Source organism: Lygodium microphyllum, chromosome 1 (genome assembly GCF_053477565.2).
Source record: "Lygodium microphyllum isolate KBCC chromosome 1, Lygodium_microphyllum_v1.1.10, whole genome shotgun sequence".
NCBI classification, from domain to species: domain Eukaryota; kingdom Viridiplantae; phylum Streptophyta; class Polypodiopsida; order Schizaeales; family Lygodiaceae; genus Lygodium; species Lygodium microphyllum.
The window spans coordinates 85,661,893-85,688,333 of NC_141135.1; the positions used below are offsets into that span (position 1 = coordinate 85,661,893).

At 43.1% G+C, this 26,441-nt stretch overlaps 1 protein-coding gene across 3 annotated transcripts in view; it reads left to right on the forward strand.

Annotated features, from left to right (window-relative positions):
* LOC148041348 (phospholipase D gamma 1-like) overlaps nucleotides 1-26,441 on the forward strand; it is a 111,814-nt gene that overhangs the window by 18,110 nt on the left and 67,263 nt on the right. For 2 of the 3 annotated variants that reach the window (XM_087679083.1, XM_087679070.1), the window contains exon 2: nucleotides 10,912-11,028. The exons of the other annotated variant lie outside the window; for it this stretch is intronic. In XM_087679083.1, the coding sequence (XP_087535209.1) occupies nucleotides 10,912-11,028 (117 nt within the window). The remainder of the gene's footprint in view (nucleotides 1-10,911; nucleotides 11,029-26,441) is intronic. 3 annotated transcript variants of the gene reach the window in all.

Below are 26,441 nucleotides of genomic sequence, written 5' to 3' on the forward strand. Positions count from 1 at the left end.
CTCGTAGAAGGTTGGCAATCTAGATTGGGAGATGATGTGTTCAATGAAATTGAAGTACTTGTCGGGCAACTTATTCAAGAAGAATGTAACTTGATCGTCATTTGACTTTGGAGAGCTAGTAGTGGCGAACTCCGCAAGTAACCGCCTATATTCAGCCATCTTGACTTTCAGATCATCCCCTTGCTTAATAGAGAACTCTTGAAGCTTAAAGTCGAGATTGATGCGCTGAGTACGATCACGAGCCGCATAGCGGTTGAGAAGGTGACTCCAACGCTTTGATGCGAGTGGGAAGTGCTGCAACTGAGAGTGAAACTCAGGAAGCAATCCTTGCATCAGCTCAACATTGGCTGTGGCATTGTGGACTCTCTATTGACGGATGTAATCAAGGTGAGCTAGTCGAGGATCCGGCATAGGCTCTAGACCAATGACGAGGTCCCAAAGACCCTGAGACTCAAGCACTTGTTGCATGAAATTAGACCAAGTGGTGAAATTTGACCCGTTAAAACATGTCTTATCCGTGAAGGCATTCTTGGCCGTTGCAACAGGAGTGGTAGTGCTCGGAGATGGATAGTGTGAAAAAATGTAGTATAGGTAGGATGGGGGAGTGGAGTACACTTGGGAATGGATCCCAGAGTGCCCACTAGGCATGCGTGTAGTGTGCAAGGTGGATCCATAGGTAGGGATGGGTTGACTAGGCATGGGCATGGTAGCCACATGAGGAACCCAAGGAGGTGGGACGGGAACACAGTGAGCAAAAGATGGGAATCCCTGCGTAGGTGTAACCCAAGGAGAGTGTGAAGAAGCGTCATAAGCTGAGGATGGAAACCCTTGCGTATGAGTGGTTATGGGAGATGTGAAGCTGGGGATAGAGAGGGGGATGCCCATCACAGTCGTCCCAGGAGTTATGGGTGTGCTCATGTGCTGAAAGGTGAGAGGCGCTGTGTTAAAGGGTGGCATTTCCCCTAACGAAGTATCATAGTTTAAAGTGGTAGAGAATTGGGTGGAGAAGAAAAAGGTGCTAGGAGCGGAGATGGAAGATCCAAGACCTAGGGTGTGTGATGCAGATGTGGAGTGTAATCCAAGGTTTTGGAAAGATGATGAGAGGTGTGATATAGAAGAGGGTGGGATGGGAGGGAAGTGAGAAGTGTATGTGATATGCTCAAATGAAACAGAAGCTGTAGATGTACCTGAATTTCGTCTGCTTTGTGAGCCCCCTCTAGTAAAGTTCACATACGCAAAGCCATCCAGTTCCTGTACCTCAAAAGAAGAAACACGCAAGGGTTTTGATTTATGCAACACAAAAGAATTGTACAAACCTGACATTGGACCTAGCTGAGATGATGAAGATGGATCGCCAGACGTTCTGAATGCTGTATGTCCTCCATGATTGGAGAGGTGGCCAGCCTCACCAACCGGTCTGGATGTGGTAGCAAAACTGGTAGTAGGAGGGGTGTAAACATCACCATACTTGTTGCGATAGTACTCCTCAAAGTCCTTTGTCATGTTAGTGAAATGTAGTGAAGGTGGAGTGTCGTCCTCCTCACCGGGTCCATAATGCCGACTCAGGGCCTCCAATGATGGAGAAGCCTGATAAGACATCATAGGAACTGGAGAAGAAGATGTCTGGGACATTGTGATTCGGTTACGAGTCGTATTGTGTGCCTCGCACAAAGACTAGCTCTCCACAATATCCGCAGGATACTCTTTACAAGAGTACTGGCTCTGATACTATGTGAAGGAAACTGCTAAGGTTTGCACTGAGGATACATAGAGTGTACGACCACGACAGAAACACAAAGAGATAGACACAGACACAGAGGGAAAAACTCAAACCCTAAACGCAAAACTCAAAAACTCAAACCCTAAACGCAAAACTCAAAACTCAAACACAAACAGAAGAAGGGAGAGAGAGAACACAACTCTGAAGTGAATGAATGCTGTAAATGAATATAAGAGTGTATAGTGTGCTCAAGGGCAGAGCAATGTCGGAGTGTGACGTCCATCGAAGACGGGTCCCAAGTCTGTGACCATCAGTCGGAGTGTAGGAGTGCTGAATAGTGAATGGCAGCAGGCTGGTCACCAAAACGCAGCAGTCTGGAGGCTGGAAATTGGTAAACGCAACAGTGTATCACCGATCGGAGGCTGGAAACTGTGCACAGTCTGCTGTAAACAGCAGGTTGAAACATTGTCTGAGAGTGTTAGGGTTTGCAATGCTGAAAACGCAAGCTGGCTGACCTTGGAGATGATGGACAGCAGGTTGAACAGCAGTTTGGAACAGTCTAGAGCAGTTGCCGGCAGCTGAGAGTTGTCGTCTACAGCAATGGACAGGTTGAAGATAATGTGGTTGCAGTCGATGATGGCTGGACAGTAGATGGAGGCGGGCTGCAGGCTGGAAATTGGGCGCCAACAACAGCAGAGGGTGTGTGGATTGGTGTAATCAGCAAACAAGGATGATGGCTGAATGGGGGCAGCGTGTCTATTTATAGATGTGGAAGGGCGCCCCAAAAATTAGGGTTTCCACTAAACTCTCTCGAACCGCTTCCCGTTTTAGGGTTTCCACTGAACTCTCTCGAACCAGTCCCCGTTTTAGGGTTTTACTCTAAAAGTGCATTTTGTGTGTTTTGGGACTGTTTAAGAGGCTAATCAGCAAGTAATGCATATTTTAGCTCAACAGCTTGTAGATGCAAAGAATTGAAGAAAATTAGTTATTTATTGCTGCTGCCCTGTCTCAACTGCCTATAGATGCTGTCTCCTGTTGTTGATAGCTCTTCTCCTCCCCCTGACTGCCTCAGAAGGTCCTCCAATGGCTGCAAATTAGACCAACAACATTTTCTCTCTCTCTCTCCCTTGCAAGCTGAATACTCTAAAAATGCCTCTATCCAGCCTTTAAAGACGTTTTTCAGTCTTGCATGGGCATTTTTGACAAGTGGCAACCTTCCCAAATGGTTTTTTCAGCATTATCCATAATTAAATATTATTGTTCAGTCTTTCAATATTGAAAATTAATCTAATAATTATTTCGATGCTCTGAAAAATAATCTGACAGACCAATAATTAAATTGGCTAGGCACTTTCATTCTCGAGTGTCTCTGCGCCATCTTTGACCATATGATTGGCGTTAGGTACCATTAAACACCACTTCTCTAGTATCACCAATTGACACTTATGGCCAACTAAATGACCTAGGCCAACAACTGGCACCAGATACCACCAAGTATCCGTGCGGCATAACTTATAGCAACTTTTGCCTTTGACATCCCACGATTTCCTTGGGTCCCAGGCTCGTAAATTTACTCTAACCCTAATTACATCTCACATGTGCAACATTTACTTAACCATGTGATTAAAAATTAATCCATATGTTAAGTGAGGTTTCAAAAATATATGTCCTCATGACAGCAAGGACCCTGAGGAGTTAGTAGATGTCAAAGATAAAAATTGTGATAAGTTATGCTAGTTGGGCTTTGGTTGTCAGTTGGTGTCAGTTTTGACCCTAACAGTTAATTGGAGGTTGGGGACCATTGTAGGATGCAAATGGCATAGCCAATTTAATTATGGATGGGCATATTTAATTTTGAAAGGGGTTAGAAGGGCTGAAATTAATTTTCAGATTTAATTAATATTAAAAATTAATTTAATGGATGAAAAATGAAATTAGAAGGTTGCCACTTGGCAAAAGTACCCATGCAAGTGAGAAAAACGTTATTGGGGCTGGTGGAGAGCCATTCATTGCATTCAACTCGGAGAGAGAGAGAGAGAGAGAGAGAGAGAGTATATTAACGTCTCTAAAAGGCCAATGTGGCCTATGAGACCAAAGCAATACATACAATGATGGTGTGTTTCTCATCTGGAACGAGAAAAAGATGAAAAACATGCCTATAAGACTGAAAAGAAAATGAAATAGTGTCCTATAAAAGGGAAACATGTCAGTGATCTGAAAGTTAGAGTAGAGAAAGGAAAACTCTCCATCAATGATATGTCTGTTCTCTAAGGAGGTGTATCTCTGCATGGCTGAGGCGTCTCGGCATCTGTCTCCTGTGGCGCTCAATGATGGCTTTAATTTGTGTGTGGTGTGGATATCTAGGCCTTCGTCCGGGTGGACGTGGGCGCCTAGACCGGCTAAGTGCCACTGCTCTATCCAAAGGGACACCTACGGAAGATGAGGTCCAATGATGATGTACTCCTGTAGGCTGTGTGGCAGTAGTAGTGGTATCTGCCATACTCTGTCGTGTATCAGTGAAAAAGTCAGTGACTACTCTCTGTCTATGTGAGCCGAGCTCTGGGGGCCTCCTACTCCGTAGAATTGTTGCTCTGCGCCTCTGGAGCTCCAAGAGGAAAAATCCCAAGCATCTCTAATCCTCAAACTGCATGATCTGTCTCAGGGGTCCAAAACCCTCTCGAAACAGACAGTGGTATCTACTTCGTATGTCATAATATACAATGCATCGGCAGATGTAGTGTTCCTCTGTCTCTGGCTCTCTGTTGCATAGTGGGCATATGCGTTCTTCTGTCTGTATACCCTCCCATCTGCCTGTCTCAATCCTCAGGTGGTGGGATGAGGTGCGGATCTGACCAATAACTGTGCGTAGTCCATGAGGCAGCTGTGTGTCCATGAGAGAGAGAGAGAGAGAGGGAGAGGGGGGAGGGGGACTGTTGATAAGTTTTCAGCCCTGATTTCAGCGATTGGAGGTAGAATACAATGGCTTGGAGGCCAGAGGAAGCAAGAGACAACATTTATGAGACCATCAGATGCTGATGGTAGCATTTTTGGCCTCTCTAGGCAGCAGGCGACAGCCTCTTGGCTGATCTAGGTAGGACAACAACCATTTTGAGGACTTCTCCGCGAAGAAATTCTGGAATTTCTCTCTCTACAGCTCTCACACACCTTCTCTCAACAAATCTCATCCATTCTCAGCAGATATCAACCAAATTTTGTGGACAACAAGAAGAAACTTTACTGTGAACCCTAAATTTTTGTAAAAATGAGGGTTTAGCAGCCACCTTGGGACGTGTGCCATTAGCTAAGGGCATCATACAATGAAATCAGCACTTGAAATCCAAGGAATTGTCAGGGATTTGAGATGCCAGCTCATCGATTATGAATTGGGGCAGCATTTGGTTAGTTGATGGTTCCATTTGTGCAAGACATGGGTGAAAATCAAGGGGCCATTGGCACGAGTTGCTTACTACTTAGTTGTATAGCAAGGGGCTTTTGGATCAACAAAGAAGACAGTGAAATCTCAACGTTTATTCAATCCATTAGCAATTCAAGTTAAAGAAATACCACAAGGGGTGCTAGTTTTGGGGCCAATACGTTGTCCAATGTTCAAGATTGTTAAGGTAAAGTGTGCATTTTAATTTATACTCAATTTTTAATTGTTGAAATTAAGTGCTTGATGAGGTATTACCACCGTTTCCGAGAAGAAAGACTGGTTTCATGGTTCCATCGTCAGGATATTATCAATGCTTTGATTTAGTGGGCCCGAGGCACCTGATTGCAAGCCAAAGCTTTGTGCTAGTACTGATCTTTGCGCTCACCTGAGAGATTACAACAATATTTCTTCATATAGTGAGATGGAATCTAGCAGTGATGATGCCTCTCAGTATGGACATTCACATGGGGAAGAAGGAAATGCAATGCTTAATCTTGGACGAGGCTCACATGATGGACATGAAACTAAAAACGTTGCTGTTGGACAAGATGTAGGGCCTTCAAGGCAAAATGAGGCTAATGATCAGCAAGAGAAAGAGGAATTTGATGACCAATTCAAGAATCGGATGAGGATAGTAGCAAATCTCTTTGCTGAATTGGCAAAGGATTCTTAGTTTGTTTGATTTTTGAATGCTCTTAAGAAGGATAACAAGGGCAAGAAGAAGAAGCTATCTTCTACACTTTCGGGAAAGCAAGTTTCACTGAAGGTAGTGCCAAATCCCTGAGTGAAGCTTCCAAAGAAGCCAATGAAGAGAAATAGTTGATGGAACCTTTTTAAGGGTAAACTTTATTGAATCCTCTAAGGTCTGGAAGGCAGCCACTCTCTTGAAGGGGAATGTATTGTAGTGGTTGTCCACACTCTTGATGCAAGGTAGAGCACTGTTAACATGGTTACAATTCAAACAAATATTTGTATCGAATTGGTTGACAAATACCTTTGAGGTGGACATCATGACAGCTTGGAATAAACTTGATGCAAATGAATGCAAGAACTTAGAGCAATGCAATAAGAAGTTTGGGATGTGTTGTTGCCCGTCACTTCTTTTTGTCCGGTACCCCTCCATGAGCAAGTGGAAAAATATGTATGTCAGCTGCTTAAAGGAATTTGGGATTTTTGCGTAAAATCCATTGTGTCTAGCATGTCTCAAGTCATAGAGATTGTTGCTACAGTCGATGCTTTGTTGTGTGGGAAGGATTTGGGCTTCCAAGAGAGTGCGGAGAAACTGAATAAAGTGTTGTCCAAGGCTGAGAAAAGGGGCAGATCTGAAAATCAGCTTGAAAAGAGGCCAAAATAGCAAATAATGGGTTGGGAATCATTGGCATAGCATAGGAATTGATGGTTACAAATAAATGCTTCATTTGTGAACAAGCAGGCCATATTGCAAAGGACTAATCCAATAGACAACAAACTAGAAAATTAGAAAATCAAGGAGATCCTAAGGGTAAGAAGCTCAAAGCAATAGTGGGATTGGTGCCCATGTTGTCAGTGATCAGCCCAATGATGATGCTATAGAGTTATGCAGAGCATGGGGCAAAATTAGAGATCATTATGCATTGATATTTTTTGATAATGGTGCAGGAGTCAACTTCATCTCTACTGACATGGTATCCCATCTAGGCATTAGAGAGGATGAGATAGGACCTATGGGGGAAGTTGAAATGACATGTAAGTGACATGCAGAGCCTGTCACACTACTCATTGGAAAGCTTCGGTTACACATTTAGGGATATGTGAAAAATGAAGAGTTATTCATTGCTTCACTATTGAGAGTTGTGATGTGTTGCTTGGTATACCATGGTGTCATCTTATGTATGTAGTGATTGATTCACATGCAAAAGAGATCACTATTCAATATAAGGGGAAGCCTCTCATACTTGACGTAAAGTTGAGAGGGGAATTTGACATTGTTGTATCGACTGCCACCATTTCTTAAGTAATGAGAAATCACCTTTCAGGGTACTTGGCTTTTATTAAGGATAATGTTGATAATAATAATGTTAGAAATATATCAAAGTTAGGGAGGGATCACTTTTTTTCTCTGAAAATGTATGTTGATTGCTTCTCTCAGTCACTTCTAGAGCAGCTACTGCTTGAAAGGCTTGAAGATCATGGCCTAGATCTTATCCTTTGAAGTAGCCCACCTAAGAAATCGCCTTACAGAGTAAGTGCAACCTAGCAGTTGGAAGAAAAGGAATGGTACATGGCATATGTGCATTGACTATCATGCTTTGGCCAAAATCACTATAAAGAAGCGGTTTCCAATCCCTTAGATTGATAATGTTATGGATACATTGCAGGGGGCAATTATATTCAGCAGTATAGGTTTGAAAAGTGGGTATCATCATATACACATTAGATGAGAAGATGTGCCCAAGATAGCTTTTAGGACATTTTTTTGGTTGTATCAGTTTCTTGTTATGCCTTTTGGACTTACCAATGCTCCTGCCATTTTTAATCAGATGATAGATTGCATCTTCAGGCCACATAGAGGATTTGTGGGCACTATCTTTGATGACATGATTCTATACTCAAAGAATAAGACAAAGCATAGAAAGTATTTGGACATTGTGTTCAATGAGCTATGTAAGCATAGACTGGTCATTAATGACAAGAAAAACGAATTCTTTTTACATGAAATCCATTTTTTGGGGCATATTGTATTGGCTGATGGTATTCATATGGACCTTGCAAAGGTTGAGACAATACGATCATTGCGACCTTTAAAGAATGTACATGAGATCCGTAACTTTCTAGGCTTATGTGTTTACTACAGGAAGTATGTATGCAAGTTTGCTGAAATTGCATCTCCATTGCATGCCTTGCAGAAGAAAAATGTGCCATTTAGATGGACGGCAGTATGAAATTTCAGCATTTGAAAAGTTAAAGGAAAAGATGACTTCAGATCCTTTGCTTGTGTTGCCGATCTAAGGAAGTCATTTGTGGTTCAATATGACGCATGTGGAAACAACATTGGGGCTATTCTAATAATAGCTATAGGGGATGCAAGGGATGCGGGGACACGACTTGAAATGTGGGACCCGTTGTTAACACATCTTGGAATGTGGGCGTTCCCACATGGCTCACCATCACAACGGGACGTGTCTTGGGACGGGGGTAGGGATGGGGCAGCCTTCTGGGACGTGACGGGGACCCCATGTGGCAGGGTTTGTAACTTGTACCTGTCGCTTTCATCCCATATTGTGTTGCCTGTACCTTGCTCTTGCGACCTGCTTGTCAAGACCCGTGCCACCTGTCAGAAGCGCCACCGCAGTTGTGACCTGTCACTTCTGCCGCCTTTGCCACCTCTGCAGTCGACTGACTTTTCTGCAGCAGTCACATGTGTGATGTGAGTGTGGACAGAGTCTCAGGAGTCCCTCTGACTCCCATGAACAGTCTCCAGCCTCTAGGTAACCTGCGCCAGGTCCTAAGTCCCAGCATGATGCATCAGATTATCAGATAACTCTCTTGAATCTTCAGCACTCAGGACTGTTAATAATCAAGATTAAACAATAAATAAAAAAATATGAGATGCCCTGCTGCCTGGGCCCTGCACAGTAACCAGTTGTACAGTAACAAGTTATAAAATTAAAACAATGACATAATACATTATAACTTTGCTGTTTGAACTGTGCAGAGTTCTAACTTCCAAGTCTCCCAGGAGTCAGTCCAGACTGCAGCCATGCAATGTGACAGGTCAGTGGTCACAGGTCTGAGGTCACAGTTCTCAGCTTCAGCCTTCAGGGATTGGACTTCAGTGTTGAGTGAACTTTGCACTCAGAACTTTCAACTGTGAGTCTGTGACAGTGTGCAGGCAGCATTACAGAGTGTGTACTTACTACTCAAGTCTTAGCGTCCTCTCAGTGCAGTGCAGAGTGTCTACTTGGTGCAGACTGCAGTGTAAAGTTTGAACTTCAAAGTTCAGGCAGCAGGACACAAGTGCTCAGTTGTTGACAGTGAGTCACTGCAGTGACCAGCAACATGCAAGCCATGGCATCATCTTTCCGAGTCCCCTTTGGCAATATCTTCTCGAGCTCCTGCCCCTCGTACTGGTGGCGGGGGTAGGAGATCTGATGATTGGTCATGGTGGTGTGAGGTTGAGGCGATAAGGCCAACATCAGGGGGTGGCTCACAACATTGGAAATGTCCTTTTTGTGGCTATGAAAGAATGGGTGGGGCAAATAAAGTAAGGGCCCATTTCTTGAGAGAGTTAGGCCATTAGGTGGTCTTTTACAACAGGGATTGCCTAGGAACAGGCTGCCATCAATCAATATGCTGATATAGATGGGTGACAGCAAGGGCAACACCTTTGGATGGTGTGGATGAGGGTAGATGATGATGGTGACAATTTTGCAAAGGGATAAATAGGAATACAAGAAAAATGGTGTCACATGGAGTCCCTTCTACAAAATATGTTGGGACCAAAAGAAGTCTCATGTCGTATGACTATGTAGTGTGTTGTACAATATGGCTAAATGCTTTTTTGGGGCTGTTTTATGAGGCGAAAGATGCTAGAAAACTATAATAATTAAAGACAAGTTTTTGGTAGCTCAACAAATGTGAGGCCACTCTTAGTGTGCATAAAGATCATGATGTTGAGCATGTTGCCATCTTCAGATACCTCCACATGGAGCTAGAGAAGATTTGCCAAAGTCTTGTGTATCCATATGGGGTAATGATTTAGGGTATTGCAATTGGGGGCAACATACAAGTGGTAGTAGGGACTTATACAAGGTGTGCCTTTAGAAGCTGATCTATTGCAACAAAGCCATGCTCATAAGGATGCTCCTATCAAACTAGAGTATGATGATGCTAGTAATGCCTTAGTGATGGTGATTTTAGTGAGGCCTCATGAGATTCCTTTAGTGATGATCATGAGTCTTATGATAGTGATGAGTTTGAGGAATCATGTGATATGATTTCTTAGGGCATATGTCCTCTAGAGTCTAGAATCTATCTTTTTTGTTCTACTTAGACTTGTTGTTTTCTATGTACTTGCAACTCAGTGGTTGGGAAGTTGGCATTGTTACTTGCCTAGTATCTTTTTGTGTGAGAATTGAGAATGAATGACATGATATTGAAACTTGGATCCATATTTATCATTACTTTACTTCATTCTTGTGATGTTGAAACTTGGATCCATATTTATCATTACATACCATGTTACCCTTTAAATCTATGTCATGAGGTATCATGTTAAAAGTAACAAGGTTAGATTTTATCTCTAATAGTTTAACCATTAATTCTTACGTATTTTGCAATGACCATATGAAAATCATATTTTATTTGCAAAATTTTTATCTACATTTCTTGGGTAAGTACGCATGCTAGACACATCATATGAATCGTATTGACAACCATGTTGGAGACACAACGCATTTGAGAAGTAATGTATGTATAATTTTTGTCCCTTACTCTTAGTAGCATATATGTAAGCATGGTCTCTTTATCCTTCACTACTTACATAGGAGACCTCAAGTTGGTCTCAATTGCTATGACTTGGGCCAAGTATATCTATGAAGTTGCATGCTTCATTTGCTCTTCTCCTCTAGTGAATTAAGGGAGGCAACAAAAGTAGAGCCTAATGCATCTTTGTTTCTAATGCATGTTTTGAAAAATTTTATTTTCAAAGATGTACAAGCTTCAATATTTCAATCTTTAAGTGTATTTTGAGCTAACTTTTTTAATAATAAACTTTCAGGATGGTATAATGGGAACTCATGATGAAGAAACCAAAAAATATTTCAAGCATACAAAAGTTCATTGCCTGCTTGCTCCTCGCTATGCTGATAGCAAGCTAAGTTGGATGAAACAGCAGGTACTAAAAGCTTTTTGAACAATCAGGCACCAATAATTTGGCATAATTTGTCAGTGGACTAGGGATACTTCAAAGTGCAAATCTAAAACTATGTCCTCAATAATTCTTCTTTTCTCAGTGGTTCTTCTATTGAAACTTTCATAAAGTAAGCACGACAAATACTCAATGGTCCATAAAAAGAAAAACTTTTTAGGCTTGTGATGATTGTATACATAGATCAGTGCGCACACACACACACACACACACACACACACACACACACATTCTCTCTCTCTCTCTCTCTCTCTCTCTCTCTCTCTCTCTCTCTCTCTCTCTCTCCCCCCCCCGGTGGTACAGGCTAGCTTCAGGAGATGCTTCTCTACATTGGATCACATCTAGCTTTAGGAGAGGCAATCACATCCTCACACTTAAGAGTGATCATTGAGGAAAGCAAAGTTCATGGCCGATGGATCTACTACTTACTGCTTTGTGCATTTTTGCAAAGTCTTTGACATAGTGCCGAGAGATAGGATTGATAGATAGACTTCATGTTATGGGAGTGCCTAATGAGCTGAGTTGGGGGATTTTGGCATTGCATGAGAGGGTTGCTGGCAAAGTGACACATTGGAGAGTCTCTTAGCACCCGCTCACTCCATATTGGGGTGAAGCAGAGATGCCCTCTTTCTCCGATGCTATTAGGCCTATATATTGATGGGATTGTTAATTACATATCTCAGGGAGGAAATAGAGGAGCTCCACTGGTTGGCACTTGGATGCCTCTCCTATTATATGCAAATGATATTGTATTTATAGCTGACTCTCCACAGGGACTATAGAGACATTTGGATGCATTGCAGCCTTATGCATTAGATAGTGGGCTCTCAACGAACCTTGGTAAAACCAAGGTGATGGTGTTTAACACTATACCATAGTAGGTAAGGAGATTAATACCTAAACTCACATATGGGCAGGGCTTGGAGTATGTGGATTCCTATACACATTTGGGAGTGTTATTTACAGGCTCCACTTTCTCTATGAGCGAGGCAACAAATACTAGATTGACTCGAGGGTACATAGTACTACGTGGCTTGGTGATAATGTGCTCACAGGTGCAGTTTTAGGAACCTTACACTAAGATGTGGCATTGGTCACATCCACATTACTCTATGGAGTACAGGTATGGGGGCCCAGTCTTGATCACCACAACTGGTCAGGTGGCATATATGATGGATGGAGGTCAATGAGAGGCCACTTGTATCCATGATTTTCAGGATGATCAGGTGTGAGGCCTCAATGCCACAATAGATCATTAGAGTTGAGCTAGCGGCCACGCCAATTGTAGTAGAGGCCCTCACCTGATCACTCACATTGTGTAGAGCCTATGGGATCTACCGAAGCATAGCTATGCACTGTTGGCCCTTGAGTCCTCTCAACACCTTGCCAAGGAGAATGACACTTCGTATTGGTATGCACTGGTGTTAGCTTGGTTTGAGTTACATGGCTTATGGACAAGCTAGCCCCCTTCCAATACTTCGCTTGATGCACCACCTCTTACCTTCAACTACTTAAAGATTGGCAGATTTATCAGGATGGATCTCACCTAGTCAGACACTAGGAGGACATAGCTGGTACTAGTATGGGTGCCAGGGACGAAGATGGCTTTCTACATAGAGCATCTTCTCCATACTATAGATTATGGGTTTATTGTCTACCCGAGATACATGGACATCCACCTGTCACATTAGAGCAGATGTGCTATTGGTCAGTTGTGTACCTCTTCACACCATTTAAAGATTGAGACTGGTAGATACAGATCCATACCACTAGAGGAGCGCATATGCCAGTTATGTTAGCTAGAGCCAGAGATAGAGGAGCACTATATTTGCTGATGCTCAACACACTACAAGATTTGGGGCTGTTTCCACTGTCCATTTAGAGACATGTTTGGTCTAGAGTTGTGGATTTCATTGACCAACGGTGTCTTGATCTCTTCCTTCTAGAGATATGATGGCTTTGTGATGCTCCTTAGGAGTATAGTAGCTCCAGGATATCAAGGCCCTATCAAGAGGCAGCTTATAGATTTCTTTGTTAGGGAAACTTAGGAGGTTTCAGCACAGTCACAGCCTCCGCCATCCACATGTAGATGTGGAGTATTGATTGATTGAGCCATTCAACTTGGTTGATCTAGACATCCTAGACCTCGACAAAGGTGTTGGCGGCACTTCTATAGCCGGATACAGGAGATTATTGCCCGGGGACTAGAGCTAGGCCCCCTCCATATCCATGAGATTGTATTAGCTAGAGCTTTTTATTTGTTTGCTAGAGTTCTCCTTACAACTTTTAGCTTTCTTGCATGGTTTACTACAGTTTTATTTATTGTTCTTTCTAGATAGTTTTATTGTTATATGGATAATTGTAACTTATGGGCTCATAGGTCATTATGGCCTTTTGCAAGCATTAATTATTAGGATTGGATGCAGCAAAGGAAGCATGAAAGAATGGTGAAATAAATTGCTGAACACAAGACAAAAGAGAGAGAAAAGAGAAAACACAAGAAATTTGCAAAAATGGAATCCATCTACCAAACACAAGACAGTCGCGTACAACAATGAGTCATTGGTTGTGTGGGCACTGAGCATGACATATAGCACAAATGAATGCCATAAATGGCATCAAGTTGGTCAATATATAATATTGGTTGGCCAGCTTAAAATGCCAAAATAAGCACCATAATGACCAATAAAAAATGATATATGACACATTAAAAATGCCAAACGCCCAGGCCACATGCCTAGTCCACCAAACACACTCATGAGCTAATAAAATTGCTAACACTCTCTCTTAGATCATGGTTGATTTGATACAATACAATGATACAATGATAATGACTCATCATAGTCTATACAACAAGGACCACTAGAATAGGACCATGGATACCCAAGTTGATCAAGCCACCAAGGTGCATAGGAGAGAACCTAATCATCGATGCCAACTGTACCAACCCTTGAAAATAGAGAAGAATCATAGCATTGCTCTGTGTTTGTCAACAATACCTTGTAGTAGTATACTTGATCATCTTGTCAAAAATGCCTTCGAGGATATGTGAATATGGATTCCTTGTCTTTGGCCAAGACGGCCAAAATGTCCCCCGTGTGAGCGTGAAATAGGAGCCAATCCCGTTCTCTATCAAGTAATAGCCCATCATGAAACTGGAAGTCACAATCCCAGCTTTAGGATTTCAAAACTTGCTAAACTTCGGTCAATGCATTAGGGAAGTCCCTGTTTGGAGCCTAGGCACATGTATACCTATATAGGTGAGGCTTACCTGCCTCGCCTCACCACCCTCTCACACTCCCTCTGTGGCATTGGAGAGTCGTGAGGGATGACTGCATCACCTGCACTAGGAAGCATAAGAAGGGGTTGCTAAGCCCTTCTCTTGGTCTGAAGAAGATGACCCTTTTCATGCCTTGGGCCTTGGCCTTGGCCAGAGGATCCAAGTCGAAGGAGGCAGATGACTCGTTAGAGGAGTCCGTATCTTGCTACTTCTTCTTCTCCTTCTTCCTCAAAGCCGCTAACTGTTTGCAATCCTTGTGCAAATTTCTCTTCTTACCAGAGTGATAGCACTAGGCCTTCTTCTTCTTTTTGTCACCCGTCTTTGAAGTTGTAAAGGCCTCTTTTGAGCCACCATACTGGGGTGGAAGCCTCCCTTGTAATTGCAAAGACGCCTCATGCTTAAACAACATTGAGGACATATGTGTAAAACTCACTGGCATTGATGATGTTTGGGCTTAGAAAGCATTGGCCACTACATTGAACTTTGGAGGGAGCTTGTAGAGCATAGTCCCCACAAGATGAGCCTCTAGAAGGGCAAATTGCATGTGGAAGTTGATCGTGTACTTGTGTGACATAAAGCAAGAATGATTGAATAGTATCCTTCGGTTTGAACTTCATCTGTTGGAGCTATCCATAAAGGGTAATCACATGCATAGTCAAGGGAGCCACGTACAACACTAGAAGCTTTGCCCATATTGGTGATGCTATCCTATTGGAGGTGACCGTTAGAAGAACTTTAGAGATACTACAAAGAAGAGCAGAAAATGCATGGGCATCATCGCTATCCCATGTGAGCACTACTTCATAATAATGTCCTCGTCGAAGTCACCTGGAAGAGGAGTGGGACAGATAGGATGCTCAAAAGCTCTAGAAACAATGTACCATAATTGCTTCTGCAAAACCATTTTTTCACAACACTCCATGTTAGGTAATCAGGGTCATGAAGTTTGTCATCAATAGAACAGCAAGGGGGAGCCATCTAGGGAGGAGAGGAAGAGAAAATAAAGGAAAGAAGAGGAGGGAGAGAGAGGACAGCCAAAGCACAACAAAGATTGGATTGACTGGAGCTCACACACAGTGTAGAGATAGCTGACCACAAAATAACGACTGCAAAACAACAAAATTTGATCAAACACAGCTAGAAGGTGAAGTTTATAGCTAATTGGACATGAAAATATACTTGCCTAGTCTGTAGGAGTCAAATTGCAGAAAAAACAGGCATTAAATGCAGCAGTACCACAATAAAATAATGCAAAAAATGAAAATGCAGATAGTTGGAGACAAAATGCAAGCAGTAGGAGCAATTAATGCAGTAAATGCAGATTGCAAATTCTGGGAACAGAATAGGCCTAGGGTATTTAATTAGCCAAATTCAGCCAAATTCAGTCCCAGGAGAGTGCAATTGAAAAAATTCTGTGCTAAACCCTAATTTACAGCAGAAATTAAGGTTTTACAACCACCTTGGGAAGAGTGCTGAGAATTCAAGACCTAGTACTTGAAATTCAGTAGTTAAAATTTGGGAATGTTAGGGAATTTCAAGAGGCGAGCCAATTAACATTAAGTTTGGGACAACTAACATTAAGTTTCACGGAATTTCAAGAGGCAAGGCAGCCAACATCAAGTTTGGGACAGAATTTATCATTCAAGGAGCAGAATTGAAGATCAATCTCCCAGCAAGCCAAGGGAAAATTGGTTTGAAGACTTTTTGGTTGCTATGGACAGCCATTTGTATTGAAGATTGAAGGAGATCAGCCTAAATCTCAATGTACTTCAACCTTATAGTAATACAAGGTAAAGAACTATTAGAAGGGGCGCCAATTTTTGGGGCCAATCGGGTATTGGTTGTCCAAGATTAAGTGGTGACATTCGCGTTTTGGTTTATTGGGATTTTCTTGGTGGTCGTAATTAGTATATAATCAGGTCATTACTACCCTTGCCGAGAAGGAAGGTTGGTTATATGGTTCCATGGTTGAGATACCATTGACTTCTTTGACTGGGTGGGTCCAAGGTAGTTATGTACAAGGCAATGTGATTGTGTTTTGCTGAATTTGTGATTAGTTGAATGCAACATCTTGTATGTCTTCGGATAGTGAGATGGGATCAAGCAAAGTATGATGTCTCTAAATTTGAAAAACTCATAGCATTGGGGGAAATGCAATGCTTGATCTTGGATAAGGCACGCAGCATGGGAAGCAAGTTGAGGAGGGAAATGTAACCAATGTACCGTTTTTGGCATCAATGTGAAAATTCCATGGATATATGTGATCCAAAGGGAAAAATGCCTTGAACATAATGTGGGCTTTGAAAAAGTGAAGTTCGAGGTAAAGTATCTTTGTGCTACTTGGTGAAATTTTGGGATCGTTTCACTTATGGAAAGATGCAAATGGATTATGGTACATCATCCTCAATGATGCACTTTACCTTCATGTGTTTCAATGAGAGCCAATTTTGGATTAGACTCATTCATGCTTAGGATAGTATAGAAGGTCTAGAGTATTGCCTGATGCTCAAGGAGAAGGTTGCACCTCTACTCCCTTAGTGATGGAAAACTTAGTAATGTAGTGGATCTTGGATGTACTTGGTTTGGATCTAAGGTACTTATACTAACAATATTTTTGCTATTGGGATCACTATTGGGTGTACTAGTCATTATGAGTTGGTATGCAGATGTGTATGGTTTGCACCTAGGCTTTGAAACTATACATTTGCAAGGACATTGGAATACATGGAATATATGTACATTTGGATATCATATACGTTTGCAAGGCATGTGTGGGACATATGGATGGCATGCAATGTATATTTGCGAGTGATGCAAGAGAAGTATATTCACCTAAGATTATGTGGTTTGCAATCGACGTGTGCTTTGCATGAGCATCATGTGGTGCATCATTGCTATCAGGTATTGCTTGTTCTCAATTTATCCATTACAATGCCTTGGTGGTCAAAATAGTTTTGGGTTTTGGCATGTGGATGTATACTTATTTGACTGTGGTTATGAACTAGTCTAAGTTGTTGGAATTTCAGACATGTAGAGGGCATTAGCATGGTTAAGCAACAACATGTACTTCCAGTAGTGGCAATGGATGCTTTTGACATTTTATAGTGCAATCAAGGGCAATTGCAAGGATTTCAAGGAGAAGGTCTATCAAGAGGACGTGAAATTTTGGTGCTTTGCTTAGCATTTGATTAAGTATTAAGTTAATGTGCAAATGTGAGGTGCACATATGATGTGTAAGTTAGTTATTTCACAGTGATGGGCCAATGACCCTGAGAAATTAGTGGTGGGTGTCAAAGACAAAATTTTTAATGAGTTATTCTTGATAGGTGCTAGGTGATACTTGGTGACAAATTTTGGCCTAGAATATTTTATTAGCAATCCGTAGTAACATTAGGAACTAGGCATTAATTAATTAATTAATGCTAGTTCAGGGGCTAATAAATGCTCAAGAATAGTTGGATGACAATTTGGCCTAGCCAATTCAATTGTTGCTTGGTAGATTTTTTTTTTGAGCAAGGATTAATAATTTCGTAAATGTTCAAAAATAATGTTCTAAAAATTAATTTAGAAAAATGCATTTAGAAGGCTGCCACTTGTTGGTAAAACTTGCCCCTGTCAAAAGACGATGTACCAGCGAGACAGTAGGGTTTGCGGAGAGGAAGACGGAGTGAACTCGGCAAACATGGAGAAGAGAAGAGAAGAGAGAAGAAACTCTGATGAATGGAATGATGAAGTTCTGAATCATGGAGTGAATGTGATACAAGGGAACTAGGGTGCCGTAGCACAAGGAAGATGAAGACAACCACAAACCACGAACCGCAATGTCCTCTTGAAGGGGTGTGAGGGTAGTGGAGAGGCTGGAGAGAAGAAGTGACAGACTGAATAAATCAGCTGTAAGGAATGAATGAGAGAGTGGCCTATAAATAGGCACAGTCAGTCTAGGATGGTGTCTCTTTTTGGGGCTGCAAACCCTAAACGCAAACCTAAAACGCAAAAAAAAACGCAAAAATGCAAAAATGCAAACTGCGGGTGAAGGGTTTCTCAACACCCCCTCTCAGGCCCAAAAAGGGGAACAAGAGAAGAGCGAGGTGGAGATGCAATGCTACATACTGAAGAATGTTTATGCAGCAGGTGCCACTTGGACAGTGTCCCTCGTGGGGAATTTGTTTACTTGTCCAAGTGCCCTAGTACAAAGATGATGAAAACATGCAATGCATAGGAGAAATGTCGGACTTTGTGTGGTGCCGAGAACCATAAGGATATGCCCGTACTCGATCTCGGGAGGTGGCTCCATGCTAACCAAGTGACCAAGGCAAGAAGAGAAGAGGAGGAAGAAGATGTAGAGGATCCCTAAGATTCAAGATGTCCACCGGAAAGGGAACCTGCAGTAAAGAACAGTAGACAGAGTGAATTGGAGAACCCGAAACTCAACCTCGGGAGAGAAGCCACTAGCTCCGTACATCCATGGTGGAAGGAATACGAAGGCCCCGTCACCAAGTTGCGGCTGAACCTTTGAGGTCCCGATCTAGGTGGTACCTGAAGATCCTAGGTATCAGTACAAAAGATGACTAGTCGAAGACAGCCACCGCAAGAAAGTAGAGGATGGGTGAAGAACTTCATGTGGAGTAGGTTCCCCCTCTGAGGGGGGAGCTGGAGGGGCCCCCGTTGAAGTCGAAGAAGAAGTAGATGCCCCCTCTGAGGGCAAAGAAATAACATCCCTCTCTGAATCCCCCTCTAAAGTAGATAGGGAATCGAAAAACTCATGGATCACGGACTTTGAAATGTCTGATGATGAAAGAAGTGCCGCTAGTCGGGCCGAAGAAGGTATCTGGGGTGCCGAAGAGCTTCCAGAGGTAGCCTCTCGAAACTAAGTAGTCGAGGGTGGGGAAGGGTGGGGCTCAGAATGAGCAATGAGTAGGCAACAGTGGTTGCCTCTTAGTGGAGCAGACTGGGTAGCCGAAGAAGAGGAAGGAGTCGAGCAGCCACTGTCTCTCGAAGGAGCAGACTGCTGAGGAGACGGTATTAAACAATCACTGTCTCTCGATGGAGCGGACTGCAGATCCGTAGATTGTGGAAGCCACTATACCTGAAAATAAGTGGGAGAAGACTGACGCTGGCATTGCGACGGTCTCCAGGAGGTCATAGCACCAATCGATTCTCCATGTGCTCGAAAGGACTTAGTGCGCATCGGATGCGTCTTATTGCCTTGAGTATGGTACTTTGATAGCTGATGTAGAATGATCTCTGTGGCCCAGAAAGGAGAGTTGGCACAAGGAGTACTTGGTGGAAGACGCATGTACTCCGGAGGGGTGGGGAGTAAAGGTCAAAGTCGCAAGCATCGGTGGTGTGTCCGATGATGGCACAGTAGGAGCATCCAGTAGTCTGGTCATCTGTTGGTAAAGAAGCCATGGATACCAGTGTGCCTTGCTAAAGAAGAAAGAGGTCAGCCACCATCAACCACGAACTGCAATGTCCGCCTCAAGGGGTGTGAGGGCAGCGTGAAGCACGAACCGCAATGTCTGCCTCAAGGGGTGGGAGGGTAGTGGAAGGGCTGGAAGTGAGCTGCCAGTGGGAGGAGGATGTGACCAGCAGTAAGAGGTTTCAACTAGTAGAAAAACACAGGTGAGGAGAGAGAAAGACTAAAAACGCAAGTAGCAGGTGAGAGAAAGACTAAAAACGTAGGTAGCAAGAGAGGGAAAGACTAAAAACGCAGACAGGACAGCCCGAAGGAGAGAGAAAGACTAAAAACGCAGGCAGGACAGCCTGAAGGAGAGAGAGACTAAAAACGTAGGCAATAGGACTGATGACATGGCAGGCTATACGGCAGCAGGTTTGCATAGGAATAGGAGTCGCCTGACTGGAATCAGCTCCAAACTGCGTGAAGAGGGCTGGAAATCAGGTGTCAACTGATGGAGACAGCAATGGACAGTTTGGCTAAGATGTGCTCCGCGAACGGGGTGTGGGTAGCAAGCTGAAACACCTGAAATCTCAAAAACGAAATGTTGATGCAGCGGAAGAAGAAGAGAAGTGGATGCCGAACCCGCCACCGGTCTTTGCCTTCACCGGAGTGGAGGATCTTTGCCGCTGTTTGAGCAGATCTAGGTGTGATACCATGTCAAAAGATGACGTACCAACGAGACAATAGGGTTTGCGGGGAGGAACATGGAGTGAACTCGACAAACATGGGGAAGAGAAGAGAAGAGAGAAAAAAACTCTGATGAATGGAATGATGAAGTTTTGAATCATGGAGTGAATGTGATACAAGGGAACAAGGGTGTCGTAGCACAAGGAAGATGATGAAGACAGCCACGAACCACGAACCGCAATGTCCTCTTGAAGGGGTGTGAGGGTAGTGGAGAGGCTGGAGAGAAGAGGTGACGGATTGAATGAATCAGTCGTGAGGAATGAATGAGAGAGTGGCCTATAAATAGGCATAGTCAGTCTAGGATGGTGCCCCTTTTTGGGGCTGCAAATCCTAACCGCAAAACGCAGAAACGCAAAAACGCAAACTGCGGGTGAAGGGTTTCTCAACAGCCCACCCAAGTGAGGAAAATGCTATCAGAGGTTGGTGCATTCCAACATTGTAGAGATTAGGAGAGTGAGGAGAGAGAGTTGCTACTGCAATTTTCTAGCCATTAGGGCTTAGTACTAGTGGAACAGTCTCCTGTCTTCTTTTCAGCCATTTACACACTTAAGAGTGCTTGGTTTGCTCCATCATTGTTGGTGGCTGACTCTTGCTTCTTCTCTTCTTTAGCTTTACTTTTATTTTTACAATCCCGTACGTAATGGCCAATTTGATGACATACGAGTCCATTAGAGGGATTTGGGATAAAAAAAACCTTTCCCAATTCCTTAGACAAGTCCTACAATAGTTAACAAACAAGTTAAGGTTACCTTATGCAACAAATAGACAAGTGGAAATTGAATATACAAATTAAACCCAATAATACAACAAAGAGGAACAAAAATCCTATGTCAAATCAAGAGTTACCATGATCTACTTAAATAACATCAATCTCAAGGATCAAAACTTAGTCATGGTGATAAGTTTTGGGGCCACAAGGGCATAGGTGACTGCTTGGGCTCCTACTGATGGTGGGCTGCAGTAAATCAGTCATTCGTAGCAAGGGAACATTACATTTTGGCCAATTTTGAGGATGAAATTCTGAAATTTGTTTCTCTCCAACTTTCTCTCTATTCTCTTAGCCAATTTACAGCTTCCCTCAAGAGATCTCAGCCAAATTCAGTTCGAGGAGGGTGCAATTGAAGAATTTCTGCTACTAAACCCTAATTTATAGCAAAAATTAGGGTTGGACAATCATTGTGGGAAGAGTGCTCAAAATTTAGGGCCTAGTACTCGAATTTCAGCAGCTGCAATTTAGGGATTTGAGAGAATTTCAAGAGGCGGGCCAATCAACCTTAAGTTTGGGGCAAAATCTTTTATCCTTAGAGCAAAATTGAAGCTTAATCCCCAAGCAAACCAAGGGGAAAATTGATTTGAACCATTTGTATTGAAGATTGAAGGAGATCAACCTATATCTTAGTGTACTTCAACCTCACAACAATACAAGATATAGAAATATTGCAAGGGGCATCAGTTGTTGGGGCCAATCGGGGGTCAGTCGTCCAAGATTAAGTGGTGACATTTGCATTTCCGTTTATTTGGATTTTGTTGCTTACTGTAACAAGTGTATTAGGGTTTGTATTGAGGAAACACAAAGTATACAACCATGATAGAAACACAAAGACAGAGACAATGATGTGCAAAACTCAAATCCTAAATGCAAAACGCAAAACGCAAAAGCATAGACACAACTAGAGAGAGAAGGAGAACTCTGAAGTGAATGAATCAATGCAGTCAATGAATGTAAGATTGTACAAAATGCTCAAGGGCAGAGTGGTGAGTGTTGGAGTGTGACGTCCACCGAAGACGGATCCCAAGTGCTGTAACCACCATTCAGAGTGTGTCGGAGGGTGTAGAAGACCAAAACACAGATCATCGGAAGTAGTAGGATGTGTGGCAATAGCAGTGGAGATGCACAAGGATGCCAAAGATGGTTGAAACCGCCAAATGTAGTGGAAGAGGTGTTGATTGGGGTTGGCGATGGCTATCTGGGGCCAAACGTAGTAGCAGAAGAAGCGCTAGACAGTAGACGGCAGCCGGAAGGGCAATTGCTAGGGGTTGGAGCAGTAGACGTAGTGGTGGCGACAATCACAAAGGTTGGACAACCATGTGGAGGAAGATTGATGGCGAAGATCTTCATGTGAATGCGAGAAACTTGCATAGAAGGGATGAAGACTAAATGGGGGCAGCTTGTTCATTTATAAATGTGGATGGGCCCTCCCAAACGAGGGTTTTACAGAAACCCTCTCGAAATGCGGACTTATTTTGCATTTTTTCATTAAATAGGCACGTTTTGGTTGTTTAAGAGGCTAATCAGCATGGAATGCATTTCTTAGCTCAGCACACTCTCTCAGGCCCTTGTAGGTCTAAGACAGGGCAAGAAAGGAAGGCCAATTGAGGCATCCCACCCTAAAGTAGCTAGGGCAAATGGCCTACCAAGACCATAGAAGTGATGGATATCTTACCAAGGGGGTCCAAGTAGTCGCCCCAGAGAGGACAGGGCATCAGACAAAGGGTGGTTGTCGGCTACCCACTAGCCTACCAAGTCTTGCAAAGGCGGATGGAACCACAATGAACTATATGGTTTTTTTTTTTTTTTTTTTTTGGTTGTATAGATAAATATAAAGGTGTTTGGAGAGATGGTTGGCGGTCGATTAAGTAACTACACGATACATGAGAATGAGAAGGGATGGTTAGATCCAAACCATCACAAAACAGACAAGCTACCTATCCATTGGAGAGTGTCCATGACAAGGGAAGGGGTGATGAAGGAGTGGTGGTGTGGTGTAAGAACCTTCGGTGGAAACAACTCAGGATTTGCCCAAGGGTGCTTCGCAATGAGATGCAAAGGATGCTACATGTTGAGAATGCTCATGTAGTAGGTGCCACTTCGATAGTGTCCCTTGTGAAAAATTGGTCACTTGCCCAAGCCCCCTTTACAAAGATGATGAAATCATGCAATGCAAAGGAGAAGGTACCATAGGGGGAAAAGGCGGATGCCGAAGATAAGTGCCAAAACCTAGAGAATACCAAGAAGGATAGCAACTCCCTCTCAACAATCGTGGATGTTGATGTTGAAGGAGGAAGAGGAGCCGGATATCGGTCTTCTTGTGGTGCCGAGAACCACGATGTGAGGAAGCATCCCAACTAGAAGAACAAGATAGAAGGCACCACCATGATAGCATCAAGAGAGATGTTGCATGATTTACCTCAGGAGGGGAAGCCTCCATGCTAGTAGAAGAGCAAAGCTCCTAGGATGATGACACCATGAATGGAACAGTACACATCCCAAGTCTCCAACCTAGATAGGACCGGTGTAAACCTACATGTTAGCCTTGCACTCAAAACAAAACCTAGCAAAAGAGACGAAGATTTACGAGTACAGAGGTTAATAGTGAGATGCTTCAAAAAACAAAGAAAAACTGAAATGAAAAGCTAACAGAATGAGCAATGCATTTGTGTTTGTCTATGTGGAGACCTCCACATCTAGTGTCCAACTTGGCGTCAGTATCTTCTTGCCTGGTGTCATCCCACATCCAGTGTTAGTTTCTGCAACCCCAGGTACCTGCGTTTTTGGGTTGATAGGCCTTCACAAGCTCCGTTTACCCTCTTGGTGGCTGTCCCTTCATCTGGTCTCATCATCCATCCCTTGGTGTTAGCATCTAGGCTGATTTCCTTGCGTTTGACAGCTCAGACACACTTTAGCATTTGTGTTTTGCTCCCCAGGCTCACTTCCCAGCATCTAAGAACTGCGGTTCGCTCCCTTGACAGTTGGTGATCATCTTCCTTATCTCTGACGACACTAGAGGACTACGGTTCGCTCCCTTAACAACTGTCCTTCACCTTCCAATCATTACTTCTATAGTCCACTATCGGGAGGATTGCGTTTTGCTCCCCTCACTGTGTAGATTCCCATAGGTGCTGCTGCTTGAATCTGAGAGGACAGTGCATTTATCTTTAGAGCTTCGACTCCATTGTATCAACTTTTTTTTTTCTCATAGCATGATTCAGTGTAGTATCACCGTGTTCTTCTTGTGTTTCCGAGTTTCTTTTCTCTCTTAGTGTTTGCTATACACACTTTGTGTTTATCCTCACAAACCCTATTATCTCTTTGGTCTCTTTGTTATTTTTTGATAGATACGTTGAGTGCAACCTCTTGCCGCATAGTGGTCAATGAGATGACTCAATTGCTTAGATGCGAGGGGAAAATGTTGTACTTGAGAGTGGAACTCAGAAAGCAATCTTTGCATTAATTCAATATTGTCAGTGGCATTGTGGGTGCTCCATTGATGGATGAGATCAAGGTGAGTTAATCGAGGTCCAACATAGACTCTAGACCAACGACGTGGTCCTAAAGTTCCCGAGTTTCAAGCACTTGTTACATGAAGTTCAACCAAATGGTGAAATTCAACCCATTAAAGCGAGCCTTATTCGTGAAGGCATTCTTGGTTGTTGCAACAGGAGTGGTAGTGCTAGGAGATGGAGGTGTGTAATGGGGGTAGGGTGGATAGGAGAGATAGGGTGGGGGAGTGGAGAACGCTTGGGAATTAATCCTAGAGTGCACCATGCATATGAGAAGTGTACACAATGGATCCAAATGTGGGCATGGGTTGACAGGGTATGGGCATGGTAACCGCATGAGGAGCCTTCATGGTGGAGGGATAGGGACACGTGGAGTAGAGGATAGGAATCCCTATGTAGGAGTGACCCAAGGGATGTGAGATGACATACCATAAGCAAAGGATGGAAATCCTTGCGTCTAAGAGGTCAAAGGAGGTGGCTGATTGGGGGTAGTGAGGGGAATGCCCATCACAGCCGTCCTAGTGGAAAATGATGTGCTCGCTGTGATGGAAAGGTGGAGGGAGTTGTGGTAAAGGGTGGAACGCCCTGTAACAAGGTCCCATGGTGCAAAGTGGTGGGAGGGTACAATGTTAAAGGGTGGCATTGCCCCTAACGATGCATTGGGATGTGAAGGGGTAGGAAAGTGTGAGTATGGAGGAATGGAGAAAGAGAATGTGCTAGGAGCAGAAACGGAGGTTCCATCTCTCAGTGTGGAGGATGCAGATGTGGAGTGTAATCCAAGGGTTTGGAATGAGGAAGTGAGGAAATTGAGGTGTGGGCTAGAAGAGTGGGTGGGATGCTTAAATGAAAGATTAGGGTTTACAGCAAATAAATCTGAAATTTCTTAGTCTCCAAAGGTCCAAATGCTGAGATCTTCGGAGCAAGGCTGAGAAATGGCTGGGAGATGAGAGGGAAAGCTATAGAGAGAGAAAATTCAAAGTTGTCGCAAAGAATGACTGAAAATCAGTCAAATGCAGTTGCTGCCCTGCTGCCACAACAGGTTGTACATGCAAAGAACTGAAGAAAATCAGTCATTTATTGGAGCTGCCTTGTCTTAACAGCCTGTAGATGCTGTCTCGTTTTGTTGATTGGTCTTTTTCTGCCCTTGGCAGCCTCAGAATGTCCTCCAATGGCTTCAAATCAGACCAGCAGCCTCCCCTCCCTCTCTCTTGCAGGTTGAATTTATAAAAATGCCTCTCTCCAGCCTCCAAAGACGTTTTTCAGTCTTGCATGGGCATTTTTGACAAGTGGTAGCCTTGCCAAATGGTTTTTTTAGCATTTTTCATAATTAAATATTAATTTGTAGCCTTTAAATACTGAAAATTAATCTAATAATTATTTCGGTGCCCTGAAAAATAATTTGACGGGCCAATAATTAAATTGGTTAGGCAAGTTCCATTCCAGAGTATCTCTACGCCATCTTTGACCATCAAATTGGCATTAGGTACCATTAAATGCCACATCTCTAGTGTCACCAACTGACACTTATGGCCAAATGAATGACCTAGGCCAACAACTGGCACCAGATACCACTAAGTACCCGTGCAGCATACTTATAGCAACTTTTGCCTTTGACATTCTGTGATTTCTTCGGGTCCCGGGCTCGTAAATTTTCTTTAATCCCAGTTGCACCTC